This window comes from Rhynchophorus ferrugineus, unplaced genomic scaffold, assembly GCF_030347505.1.
Source record: "Rhynchophorus ferrugineus isolate W39M unplaced genomic scaffold, kcgeb_rfMv2 rfM4, whole genome shotgun sequence".
Taxonomy (NCBI): domain Eukaryota; kingdom Metazoa; phylum Arthropoda; class Insecta; order Coleoptera; family Curculionidae; genus Rhynchophorus; species Rhynchophorus ferrugineus.
The window spans coordinates 57262719-57277980 of record NW_027472583.1 but is presented as its reverse complement, the minus strand read 5'-3'; the positions used below and the strand labels follow the sequence as shown (position 1 = coordinate 57277980).

Here is a 15262-nt window from a genome sequence, read left to right as displayed (position 1 = left end):
TGTCTCTTTAAAGTTAAATTACTGGTGTCATAAAATAACTGTATTTGTTGTACCTATTTTGAAATTCTAAGCACTCGGATACCGAAACGAACAAAATTACAAAATAAAATTATGCGAATTACTTTCTTAATTTATTCAGGATATACTTTATACCCGCATATTATATCGCAAAATGAATTTTCATCCTTTTATTTCAAGTTAAATATTTACTATTCTCTCATCTACGGTGATTCGCCGCAACATTGTGCAAATTAAATCCGACCTCGATAATATTTCGTCTGATATTTTCGCTGTTTATTTAGTCTCGAATATTCGGCCATTAGTCGGGTATTTGTTTTTCAAATTCTTTATTGTTTAAAACCATTTATTAACCAAATAATAAGTGCTCTATACAAATCGATGGCTCAAAGAATGATCGACTTTTTTGACGATTTGTTATTCAATTTATATTTTGAAAATACTTTAGATATCATTTTTGTTGACAGAGACGTATCAAGATGTTATGGAGCTACATACAGGGGATGCCAAATGCCCTGATTGATATCAAATATTTATTTATTAATTACGTTTGTTATTCATTGCACCACTATCCTTTAATGTAGCTGAAATTCTTGGAAGCTACATGGACTATAGTCTCATTCTTGTACCAAAAAATTCGCCAATTTTTTCAGTGATGTTGTAGATGAACATTTATTTCCCTCTCTCTGCTCCAAAGCAGCCCATAATGAACAAATTATCTGAAGGTCTGGCAATTTTGTTCATCAGAGAAGAAGCTTGATGATATTCTGATGTTCGTCAAACCAAGACTGAACTTTTCTGGCTATGCGTTTGTACAGACTATCAACTTGGATCATGACAATGTTTGAAATATGCAAGGAATATGCTAGTTAAAGCAAGAACTTTACCACTGAAGATGTCGAACGGTTCATTCGCAGTAATCTGACCAACGATCTGAAGTTACGTGAACGACAGCACCACCTGAATACTACTATATTGCTCTCAAAATCTGAACGAAAGCAATCCTTGATTAAATATAGGAAGCAGTAAGCCTGAATCGTAGCCTAACTTCTACGGTTCTATTTGTATAAACACAGCCCTTTAAAGATAATATTTCAGTTGCCGTTATTATTGTTATGGACCATGCATCATACCTTAGTGAAAAAGATACCAGTAAGTTAATAAGCAAATGTTTTACTTAAGAAATGTTTTGTAATTGACTTTTTTAAATCTAAACCAGACATAATTACACGGTAGATCAAATGATGTAACAATATAGCCACAGACAGTTCCAAAAAAACAATGCAGGTCGAGAAAGATATACAGGCAAGAACGGTTTGGATATGTGAAAAGAAGAATTATCTATAATAACATCAAAAACAAGAAATTGACAAATGGCGGAATTGAAAACTAGTGTTCACAAGTTAACAAGGGAACACAGCAACTAATGATATAATAACTAAACATAGAAAGTTAAATATGCTCTCTAATGAAAGTAAAATAAATTACTTGGAAATGCAATTGTTAATTACGTAATATATTGGGTAACACATAGTTTAAACGAAAGACACACTGTCATTTCAGAGCGAAAATAGTTTCTCGCGTTCATTTAACGATACACCGTGGATATATTTCAAGTATTTTAAGCTTAAATCATCTGAAAAATGGAAGAAGGAAACATGTCTCGAGAATATAAGAAACGTTTTTCGGAAGGTCAGTAACAAAATAGATCATTTTACGAAGAAATAACTGAAATTCGCCCCATAAATGTTGGAATACTGTTCAAAAACCATCCGCCGAATACCAAGTTAAGTATCAGCAGAGGAATGTCGAGTGAAAGCTAAAATTGTAAAATAAAATCGCTAGGCACAACGCACCTGCATTCAAAGCGAAACCATAGTTCAAGAACGTCGTCGTCGATGTATCTGTCGTGGTTCATGTTTATTTGCAAGCGGATCGGATATCTATAGAAGTTGATCGTCGAAAATCGCACCGGGGAAATGGGGAGAGATGCAGTGATTACATCTAATTTTATCAAGATAAATGTACACAGGTATAAATGAAATAAATTATAGCGAAATATAGCGATATCAAAATAACTTATCAAGGGAACAAAGCAACTAATGAAACAGAAAATAACTATAAAAAAGCAAATAAGACCTCTAATGAAATTAAATTACATTACTTGGATGTTTAGAAAAGAGTTCCATATAAATATAATAAAACAAATCTAATCTACAAACTACTGTAGCTGTAAAATTAACTGTAGTTCAAGTCCTTCGATAATATGTGCACTCGATGTAATATAATGTTAAAACATATTATATTTTATAATATTATTTGTATTTCTTTATTTAAATTACATTAAAATATTGTTATATATCAAAGGCAAAATAAACTAAAACTAAAATTTTGATACGCCAACATTGCGACGGTTTGGTGTTCACTGTTTTCTTAGATAAACTATATACCGTATTACATATTAGTTAGAATTGTGTGTGGATGATTAAATGCAAGCATATTGGGTAACACATAGTTAAAACGAAAGATACACTGTCATTTCAGAGCGAAAATAGTTTCTCGCCTTTGTTTAACGATGCACCGTGGATCAAGAATTTTAAGCTTAAATCATCTGAAAAATGGAAGAAGGAAGCATGTCTCGAGGATATAAGAAACGTTTTTCGGAACGTAAGTAACAAAATAGGTCATTTTACTAAGAAATAACTGAAATTCGCCCCATACCTGTTGGAATACTGTTCAAAAGCCATCCGCCGAATACCAAGTTAAGTATCAGCAGAAGAATGTCGAGCGAAAGCTAATATTGTATAATAAAATTGGGGATAAAACAACTATCCCGTCGAAATGCTTTAATTGCCAGGTTTGTTTGACATAGAATAACGCAAAGCAAAACGCTAGCATCAGGAACGTCGTCGTCGATGTATCTGTCGGGGTTCATGTTTATTTGCAAGCGGATCGGATATCTATACAAGTCGATCGTCGTCGCACTTGGGAAATGGGGAGATTTGCCATTATCGTATTCGGATTTCTTACGAATTCGAAACTTCGGCATTCCTCTCGATAGTATTACTACAATAAATTGCATAAAGCCGTTTTTATTGTTTGTTTTGACGACGGAATATTGATTTTGTTTGTTTGTTTCCAGATATATGACAAAAATTAATATAATGTTGAAATAAGCTATTTTTAGAGGACTGATATATAATTTTGATTGTTAGAATGAAGAATTTAAAGTATTTATTGTAATAAATTACAATTATGTTCGTAACATAAATAATATTTCGTATTTTAAATTTCTTATTCCATTATAAAAAAAACATTGTCTATTGATATGTCTACATATCTATCACATCACGTTCCTCACTAAACCTGTATTACTGATGATCTTCCATATCTATTCTATATTCAGTGATTTAAAAAAGGAGGTATGAAAGCATGAAACTAATTTTAAACTTAATCAAATACGAAGAATCCCACTGTAAAATCTATGGTGATTTAAAATTTCTTGCTATATTGCTAGGACTACAGGGAAGTTCCACGAAACATTGTTTTTTCTCTGTTTGTAGGACAGTAGCGACACCAAGTAATCTAAATTAAAAGATGCCATTTTTGTTGGCCCACAAATAAGAAAACTTGTAAGAAACAACGAATTCGACGAAAATCTTACCGCGAAAGAGCTAGCGGCTTGGTTATCTCTGTAGAAAGTAATCCATTCATCTTGTTACCGACGAAATCATTAAAATTTTCCACAAAATAATTTTGAATGGCCTTAAATTGAAAATGAATGAAATAGCAGACACTCTAAAGATATCAAATGAACGTGTACATCAAATCTATCACGAATATTTAGGTATGGGAAAGCTCTGTGCAAAGTGGGTGCCGCGCGAGGTTACTTTTGACCAAAAACAACGACAAGTTGATGATTCGGAGCAGTATTTGAAGATGATCAAGCATAATAAATCCGAGTTTTTGCGTCGATATGTGTCAATGGATGAAACATGGCTCCACCGTTTCACTCCGAAGTCCAATCGACAGTCATCCGAGTGGACTGCACACGATGAACGCGCAACAAAGCGTGGGAAAACGCAACACTCGGCTGGCAAGTTTATGTTTTGGTATTTATTTATTAGTCCACTTTTTGGATACGCATTGAATAATTTTCATTGACTACCTCGAAAAAGTAAGGACCATCAACAGCGATTATTACATTGCGTTATTGGACCATTTCAAGGACGATATCGCTGGAAAACAACCGCATTTAAAGGAAAAGAAAGTGCTGCTTCACCAAGACAGTGGACCGTGTCTCAAGTCAGTGAAAAGGATTGCAATTGCTTTCGAATTGCTTCGTCATACACCGTGTTCTCCAGATCTGGCCGCCAGCGACTATTTCCTATCCTCGTATCTCAAAAGAATGCTCGCTGGGAGGACATTTTCGTGGAATGAAGAGGCGATCGCCGAAACTGTTTTGAACCAAAGGACAAATCGTACTACAGAAATGGTATCGAAAAGTTCGAGGATCGCTATAATCAGTGTTCCACCTTCGAAGAGAATCATGTTGAATAAGAAAAAACCAATTTTGCCAAAAAAATTTGTCATTCACACTGCCATTCTAGTGGGGAGCACTCTAAAAATAACTGAGTGAATTACCTAGAAAGATAAATAATTACATTTAATAAATATTATTTTAAATTCTATTCCAACAGTTTACTAAAACACACAGCAAATCTATTTCCATCTAGAGAAACATTACACTATCACTATTGTTCCAAATTAATCAGCGCCAAAGACTCTGACAAACCACTGACTCAAAAATTCTAAAACAAACGACTGAAATGTAGTGTACATACTAAAAAAAAAAACTGTTAATATTGGTTTGACGTTAATATCGTTGGTCTTTATGGTACATTATGCCCTATTAACAATTTTGATCTATATAGCATATTAAACAAATATTTGGTATTTATTTATTAGTCCACAAATATTATATCATTATATCATCTACTTTACTTAATTAACATGAAATAATATACTAATAGTCTAACGGACATTCTTTTTAGCATTTAGATGCGTCTTTTAGTATACTTTTTAGAGTCTTTTTAGATAATGTTATATGACACCATGCCATATCGATCGAAAACCCGAAATTTATTTTTCCATCTTATACATATTAACTAAAAATAATTGTTTACATGTCGTGCAATGCTTTGTCATACAAAGTCTTCATTAAATAGCATTTGATCCAAGCGTTCAAGTGTACTAATAAGGGGCAATTTCCGAACTAATGATTATGTGTCAGTCGGGCCATGACAACTTAATTAATTTCGATCCTTAACGAAACTATACCTGCCACTAGTAATTTAAATATTGTGTGAGTGGCACCACTTCATTCCCAGACACTACAATTATTTATAGTTTCGATATTAAGTATTATACGTAAACACTTATTTAAATAAATGTGCCACTTATTAATTAAATCTATAACATCTATATCTATCAACTTAAAAATTTGTATATCGCTACTGTAAAAGAAATTTCGTAGCTGTAAAAATGACTATTGTTGGTTATTAGATAATGCATTTTATTTTAATGATACATTTTTATTTTGAATGATATATTTTGGAAATAAAATAATGAAAATGTCAAACTATATTTTAAAAAATCCCAATATTCTATCAAATATATCAGATCGAAAATTGGTGTAAACAGTGCCATTTTTTGCTAATAAGAACATTTTAGCTTCTACGTTCGGTTTAAGATAATTAAACATATTTATAAAATTATGTTTTGATTTACTCTAGTAGTTCTTTGAGGCTTACGTGCAGCTCAAAGCTAAATTCCTATAGTGTTATATAGAGTTACTATTGTCTGTTCATATGCTACAGATGCCCCTTATCTTCCAAAAATAGTCACTTTTAAGTTCAATAAAATAACGATTATTAATCGTTAGGTTGATAATGCTGCTTAGTTAGAATATATTGGATATCTTTAAACCAATAAAGAACCCTTATTGACCAAACAATTATAAATAAAAATATTATTCATTATTGAAATTAAGCGTTCCTAATGGGTCAATTGAAACTTCGCTGGCCTGACATATATATGGCACTACTAGAATTATATCCATATGTTTTTTAGTTAGCCCTGATCCTCAAAAGATGTGTATATAAATTTGACAGCTGTCGGACCATTAATTTGTGAGGTATAACATTTTGAGTGAAGCAACTTTTTTTATTGTGAAAAAAAATTAATAAAAAGGAATTTCGCGTGTTGATAAAATATTTCTTTTTGAAGGGAAAAAATACAGTTTAAGCAAGACTTGGTTTGACTTGGTTGACTTGGACACTGTCCCAGGAAAATCAACCATCAAGGATTGGTATGCTAAGTTTAGACGTGGTGAAATGAGCACCGATGACGGTAAAGGCAGTGGACGCCCAACAGAGGTTGTTATCGACGAAAACATTTTAAAAATTCACAAAATGATTTTGAATGACTGCAAATTGAAATTGAGTGAAATAGCAGGCACTTTAAAGATACCAACTGAATGTGTTCCTATATCATTCACGAATATTTGGATATGCGAAAGCTTTGTGCAAAGTGGGTGCCGCGCAAGCTCATTTTTGACCAAAAACAATCACGAGTTGATGATTCGGAGCAGTGTTTGAAGATAATCAAACGTAATAAACCCGAGTTTTTGGGTCGATATATGACAGCGAATGAAATATGGCTCCATCATTTCACTCTGAGTCCAATCGACTGTCATCCGAGTGGACTGCACACGATTAAACCTCTCCAAAGCGTGGGAAAACACAACAGTCCGTATTTTGGGATACGCATGAAATAATTTTCATTGACTAACTAGAAAAAAATAAGGACCATCAACACCGAATATTACATAGCATTATTGGACCGTTTGAAGAACGAAATCGTCAAAACACGGCCGCATTTGAAAAAAAGGAAAGTGCTGCTTCAGCAAGACAATGCTCCGTGTCACAAGTCAGTGAAAACGATGGCAAAAATCCATGAATTGGGCTTCGAATTGCTTCCTCATACACCGTATTCTGCAGATCTGACCCCTAGCGACCATTTCTTGGTATCAGGTCTCAAAAGAATGCTCGATGGGAAGAAATTTTCGTCGAATGAAGAGGTGATCTCCGAAACTGACGCAAATTTTGACAAATCGTACTACAAAAATGGTATCGAAAAGTTGGAGGGTTGCTATAATCAGTGTATCATCGTTGAAGGAAATTATGTTGAATAGAAAACACTAATCTTACCAAAAAATATGTTTTACTATGGTAGGCCGGGGACTCTTGAATTGACCTGTTAGTAACTATAAGTTTAGATCAATTTTATTTATTAAAAGGGTTTTAACACTTTTCATCAGTAGATATTAATAATTAATATAATTAGTAACATAATAAAAAATATTTAGCACCAAATAACCAATTTAAATGAATTTTCATTAAATTCAGTTGGATCTTTATATTTGAAGTATGTTTTAAATATGTAATTTTAGACAAGCTTAATTAATTAAGTACCAACGAAATCACCAAGAACAATGATGAACGTACCTTCGGTGGCGTTTAGAACATGGACGTTGGCGTAAGCTGGTGTAGCATTTGACGGATAGCACGTGTAGTTGCCACTGTAAGATGGATCGACGTCCTCAATCCTTAAGGTGCTGCTGGTTCTGTCCGCCGTGACCAATACACCCTGGTCATGATTAATCATTCGTTGATTGTGATACCTGAAATACATATAAAAATATCTGATAAGTAATCTAGTATTTAAAAATAAATCCATTTTGTCTATAGAATCTATTTAAATATGTTTCTCATTCAATTCTAATACAACAAATGTTAGAATTTATAATATTAATGTTAATTTTGAAGTAAAATAATAAATATTGTCAATAACTGCATAGTTATATCGTTAAGGAGCAACCAGCAGAATTACAGTGAGTAAATTTAGTCAACCTAAATTCGTTGCAGATATTGAGGAAATCCTAACCAAAGGACAACACCACTTAATAATTTTTCTTAATTAAAACAAATATTTTAATTTTCACGGGCAATTTTATCAACCAACCAACGTGAACTACAAATAAATCAAACAGTGAAAAAAAAACAAATCGAAATTTATCCAAATCATCCTTGTGATACATCAGAATAAGAAATTCTCAGGTTTGGACCATGCCATAAAAAATCAACGAAGTCAAGAAAATGATTCTGAATCTTCATCCTAAGCTAAAATGGATATACATTCAAATGAGACTCGGCCTACCGATTACTTACTCGAAAAATAGAAGTATTTCTTGACTAATAACTTATGGACAACATAAATACTAATTAATTGTTTAATATGGTATATAGATAAAATATGTTTAACAAGATATATTGTAACATAAAGACCAACGAAATTAACGTAAAACCAATATTAACAGTCAGCGTTTTTCAGTGTATACACTTTGAATAGCTTAATTTAGAATTTTTGAAACATTTGGAAACATGGCGCTGATTAATTTGAAACAATAGTGACTGTCATATTTCTCTGAATGAAAATAGATTTTCTGGGGTCTTTTAGTAATCTTTTGGAATTAAAATTAAACATATTTTTTATTAAAAGTAAGTAGCTGCTTTTATAGAGAATTCAGTCAATAAGAGGATTAACTATTTTTACAATAGCTATACATTACAATCTACATTGTCGAGTGATAAGTGTTAGAGCTCAAAAAAATTTGGTTTAATTTTGGCTTTAGGAAATATATATTAATAAAATTAATATTAGTAAAATTATATTAGGTGATTATATATATTCTGATCATTTTTCCACTTTATAATGTCATTTATTGACAAAAATTGGTCTAATTTATATTAATCAATATATTTGACAATTTTGTCAATACAAATTTTCATTTTATAAAAATGTTTCCAAACTCTCTGACAACATGGAGATATCATATAGAAAGAATTTTGCAGATTTGGTATTTTTACATATCTTCAGTACTTTCAACTGTGTACCAATGGAGCTATTCTGCATCGATCTAGACAAATTGTACTCGGAAGACCCTATACCTGAAGAATGCGCTAGGTGCGCCAGGCGAGCAATAAATTGGATTTGTTCTGTTCGTCTTTTAATTCTGTGTATATGTCACCAAATTATACCATTATTTTTGTATTGTTTGGGCTCGACTCTGACTTCAAACTGATAAGTTAGTAGTAGCTAAAATAATATTGTAAATAGATAAATATATTTAGGTAGGTATTAAGCTACATTGTGTGTATATAGTAGAATATAAAATACGTACAGTAAACAGGTTAAATAAGTTTTTTGTCTATTTTTATTTTCGTTATTTGTCTATTTATTTTTTCGTTCAAATCTAATTAGTTTAATAATATTTTACTTTTTAGTGAGTTCCTCATTTATTTTTTGAAGTCTTGAACCGACTTGTTGTTGAACCATTTGCTTTTGTTAAAAATAAATATTTTTTTTTCTTTTAGTACTAGATACAATAACATATATGCTATACTATACTCAATAAATTACGCAGTTATTTTATTATGTATTACTATGGAAAGCCCAAGTAAAATTGCAATTGTATGAAGAAAAATAGGAATAAAGAAACAATGATTGAAAATAAGAAACGCTTCAGGCCCCGGGGTCCACTACATAGTCTAGGTGATTTGAGAATTGCTCCAACCAAACTAGAACAAGAAACGTTGCTGCCCCCATTGGAAATCGAACCCGCGACCTCCGCGTGTGAACTTAACGTCTTAATCAATAAACCATAGAATCAGCTGCATGCAATATTTCTACAACTCCTCACATGATATAATTAGTGCTTAAAAAGCAAACTGAATGGTGTTTTTACTGAACTATTACTAACCGATTTTCCGTCACATCAGCTCAGCAATCACATTATACCCAAATATTTGATTATTTTAAATAAAAAATTTTAAAATTTGTTTTCCTTCAATTAGCCTCCCTACTCCCCCCCCCCTTTCACGCATCAGATCCTGACTTGGTTTCAATAGGACCACCTTGGAAGGGCAATCTTTCGAATAACAAAAGAATTTTGAAAATCAGTCCATAATTGACGGAGAAATCGGCGAACATTCATTAAAAAAAATATGCAGCCGAACATAGAACATTCTTCTTTTTCGAAGCCGATTAAAAATGTTCAAAATGCCTTAGATTTCTTTTGTCCCCAATGAACTAAACTGTTTTAATTAACCATTCTCTCATTAAGAACCTAAAGAAAATAGAGTTGTAAGGTCCTAACGCAAATCGCCCAAAAGCAAAAATCGATAACCTCCTAATAATTATTATCGTATTAACTAGATTAGCCCGAATCTGTAAAACGTCGTGTTAGGAGTATCCGCTCGCCGACCGTTGGCGGATATAATTTTTTTTATCAGCATGTTCCCGTGGGAAACGCTCCGCCATCGATCCGGTGTACCGTTCCTGATCACCGACGTCGCAGAAATAGGCTAAAAAATTGCTTTACATCATGCGGTGGGGAGGGATGACGTGACTGACGGGGGGTAATAACCTTTGATGGAGAGGGTGATTTAGTGGTTGTTTCGTGATACCTAATCTCGGCATTATTCTTTGCGTATTCCTCCCGTATCTGCGGTAATAAAACGGGACGGGATTGATTTAGGCGAGGGATACATTAGTCGTACAAATATATTTACGCGCGTTTGTTTTGACCACTGTGTTAGTTTACGATACATTTTCAATATTAGATTTACTATTGGTTTTTCTGTTTTTCAGTTTTACGCAACTTCTCGCTAGCTAGACTCTTATATATTTTCGGCGAGAAATGTGGACAAACCGGAAATAAAAGATATGGACTATATGAATACGTAAATGAAATAATGAAAATATGTAGGACCTAAAATGAAACTAACTATATAATTTGCATAGATGGAGTGCATATGACGAATACAAGATATTACGAAATAATCGTTTGTGCTTTTTATTTTATTTTCTTTTTATCGCTCATGTCTACACAGTCCACCTATAAGAGACCTATGTGGGTATCGGGCACGTGACAATCACCAAAAAGCAGAAGCATTTGCTGAATATCTAGAAAAAACTTTCAAACCAAACGAAACTAATATTGAACATAATTTGCCGGACATAGAAGCTGAAACGTCGATGATTGAATTAGTCACGCCCAAAGAGTTAACCAAAGTTATTAAAACTGACATTAACCCCAGGAAATCACCAGGCTATGATTTTATTACAGGAGAATTATTACAAAAACTACCAAGAAAGGGAATTATAAAGCTCACCAACTTAATCAATACACAGGCACACCAAACGAAATAAAGGACTATAGACATATACAACTGCTTCCAGTAATATATAAGGTTTTTGAAAAACTCCTATTGAAAAGAATAAAACCGATCATAGACCGAAAAAAACTAATACCAACACACCAGTTTGGGTTTATTAACAAGCATTTAAAAACTGACCAGGTCCATAGAATAACAAATGTAGTTGAAAAAGACTACGAAAGTAAAATGCTCAGCCATATTCTTAGATGTAGCACAGGCCATCGCTAAGTTTGGGAATAATATCTAAGTTTGGCATGAAGTCTTTGTTCATAAACTACAGAAAATATTAACAAAAGAACTCACCGAACTACCAAAATCGTACATTAGAGCCAGAATGTTTAGAGTTAAACAAGAATAAGCTTATTGTACAATAAAAAAAGCTTAAGCAGATGTAACACAAGGAAGTGTACTCATGCATACGATATTTTATCGACTCTACAATTGTGATTACCACAAATGGAGAATATTACGATGACTACATTTGCTGCTGATTACAATGTAATTATATTTGTCGGACAATAGGGAACACGGAAATTACAACAAGCAAATGAAAACATAAATAATTGGAAACAAGGTTGGAAAATAAAAATTGACGAAAATAAATTTATTTATGTGCAGTTCACCTATAATCAGACCGTAAAAGCACCAATAACATTAAATAATATTATGATTCCATATAGCAACAACGCTAAATATCCCGTAATGAATATTGATGCAAAACTTCGCTGGAAGGAAAATATAAAGAAGAAAAGAAAAGAACTGGAATTGAAATATAGGAAAATGTATTGGCTAGTTGGAAGGAAATCACAGTTATCAGTACATAATACAGTGCTATTATATAAGTAAATATTGAAACCTATATGTATATAGGGAGTTCAATTATGAGGATGTTCTGCAAAGAGTAACATAAACAAAATATACATTTTTCAGAACAAAGTCCTGCGAAATATTGCGGGTGCACCCAAATATTAAAGAACTTCAGCTATCCACAATCACTCAATAAATCAACATAATTGCAAGGGCGCATGAGCAAAGACTCCATTCTCATGAGAATATTGAAGTATTACACTTTTTGGATACCACCAGAGCAGGACACAGACTCAAAAGTATCAAACCATCTGATCTTGTGAAATGTTGTGTAGTGAGATGCCTATAATAAAAAAATACAGCAGTGACATGTATAAATATTATTTCACTCCTATTTATATATCTAGATATAAAATTCCATAAGTACAAATTGTAGGTTAGTCGGAAACGACTAGCAATAATGTAATAATTAAATAATAACAATAAAAATAAAATTTCCTGTTACTTAACTTTCTTTCTAACTTAAATGATATATAATCATACTTGAAAATAGGTAATGAAATCATCTGTTACTTATATATTTTATTTATAAGATTTGTTTCAAAACTGTACAACAGCAAAAACGATAAAACATTTATGGGGCGAAAAAAAAACATTGAAACAGGCGGAAAGAAACTGGCGTGTCCTTACCAAAAAACGTAATCCGGCGGCTCGGTGTTATGACGTAAGCGGCACACAATCCTCATCCGAGAGCCTGCCCGGATATGAAGGTCCGGGGACCCGGAAATCTCCGCCACGGCCTCTGAAACAATCGGAAAGCTCTGGTGAGAAACGAGAAAGTTTTAATAAACAGTTAATATCGGAGCGAGAGCCCAATGGAAGAATACTATGGTTGGATTAAAATTAGACAGTTTCTGTCATATTGATAACGTGCAGAATTTAATATCAATAGAAATGTATTATAATAATGCTGCATATTACACGTTAAGTAATAGGGAACACAGAAACTAGCATTTTTATAGTATTTTTATAACATTTAGTAGACGATAATAGTGTTGATTATGGATAATTATAAAATAATTTTTACTCTTGAATTACCGAAGTAATATAATCGAGAGTGCTGTGTCCTAATAGGTATAAAAATCCTATGAATCCTTTGAATCCAATATTTTACTAAGTTTTGTACTGTGTACAGCATCTTTGTAGTATAATTCACTGATATAAACTGTGTTTTTAGTCCATAATATAACGGAATAATATACAGAATTTAATATAAATATAAATTTACTAAATAGGGAGATAACATATTTTTGAAAATATCGGGGCAGCGGACCTAAGGCTAAAATTATCAATTTTTTAAGACACTGGTATAGGTAGGGTTCTAGGAGCGTTTTTGTATGTAGTGGTATCGCCCGAAGGCCTAATCCACCTAATTAACAATTGTATATCGGAGTAATGTATTTTACTTCCATTAGAGATCATATTTATGTTTTACAGTTATTTTAAAATTTAGTTTTCTTTTAAAATAGAATAAAATGAAAAGGACAATATTGTCTAACTGTAAAATGAATTATCAACTTTGAACATACACATATTGACACACGTGTCACTACTGTTTTGAATTGACTATATGTATATTTATATAGTTAATTATAATTATTAATTATTTAAACAACTAAATATTGATGAATATAGTTTCCTTTCAAAATGAAATATAATTCTGAAATTTAATATTTATAGAGTCTATTGTTCTATAAACTGGATAGAAACATATTCCTCCTCGCCTCTATCTGTCTAACCGTCAAGTTCCATTACTATCAATGTACGATTTGTTTTAAAGTTTGGAACTTTCCACGAGCTATTCCTTAAAATTTACACCGCATAAAAGTTGTATTTAGTTCAAAGAAAATACTGTTAGTGCATTCTGCAATGAACTCGCTACAAAAGTTCGAGTATTAATCTTAGACCGACCAGAACTTTCTGAGTGCTAGATGTAGAAGATGTTATTTTGGTAAGAATTATCGTGCGTACTCGATTTTGTACCATTGTTACTTTCTTTCGAAAAATATATGGTCTAGTTTCTTGACGAAGCTACTGACGCTACGTCCGTATACTGGTTTAAATAATTATTTACTTATTCAAAATAGTTAACTCACTCTATTTTTTTTTGTGGGAAATATTTAAATTATATATCTGTTAAATATTTTCATTTTCGATTCAGTAAAATGATGCAATTTATTACGTTAGGAGCTTGGTGTTGTCTATATCAATATAATAACTACTTCAAAAGCAAAATATATAAAAAAATATACCATCATATTAACATTACAATATGAATGGAATAATGACCTCTGAGATATATATATATATATATATATATATATATATATATATATATATATATAGCACTAATAGTCTTTCAGAGTACTTCGAACTAACACTCCGAATCACACTCATTATGGGTTCCATGGGGTTATCGCGCTGAATCAGTTTGTTGGACACCTAATACGGGGCTTTGACGATGACTCGCAACACTTTAATCTGGAACCTCTGGAGGATATCTACGTTAGATTTGCTAGTAGTACCCCACAGTTCAATACCATAGGTCCAAATGGGTCTAAGTATTGAATTATACAGCAAAATTTTGTTATCTAATGATAATTTAGATTTACGCCTTATAAGCCAGTATATGTGGTTTAGTTTGAAGCCAAGCTGTTTGCGTTTTGTCACTATATGTCTCTTCCATGTCAAACGCTGATCGAAATGTATTCCCAGATATTTAAAGTTGTCTGATTACGAAAGTTAATGATTATTCAATTTTACAGAGGGATATTTTCTTCTACAAAAAGTGAATGTCAAATATCACATGGATAGATTTTGTCTCATTTGCTTTTATACGCCACGTTTTCAATCGCAACTTGACTTTGTTAAGATGAAGTTGGAGGTTTCTTGTAGATAATATTGGATCCTTGAGTGATGATAAAACCACTGTATCATCAGAATATATTACAACAGTAGTGTTTCTTGAGGTCGATAAGTCAGCTGTATACAATGGACATAATAATGGGCCAAGAACACTAACCTGGGGAACACCC

General features: G+C 32.3%; 1 protein-coding gene across 1 annotated transcript in view; it reads right to left on the bottom strand.

Moving 5' to 3' along the window:
- Positions 1-15262, bottom strand: part of LOC143195399 (lachesin) — a 161095-nt gene that overhangs the window by 17024 nt on the left and 128809 nt on the right. The window contains exons 4-5 of the mRNA XM_076402478.1: positions 12858-12969; positions 7587-7762 (exon numbers count right to left, since the gene is read on the bottom strand). Coding sequence (XP_076258593.1) covers positions 7587-7762; positions 12858-12969 — 288 coding nt within the window. The remainder of the gene's footprint in view (positions 1-7586; positions 7763-12857; positions 12970-15262) is intronic.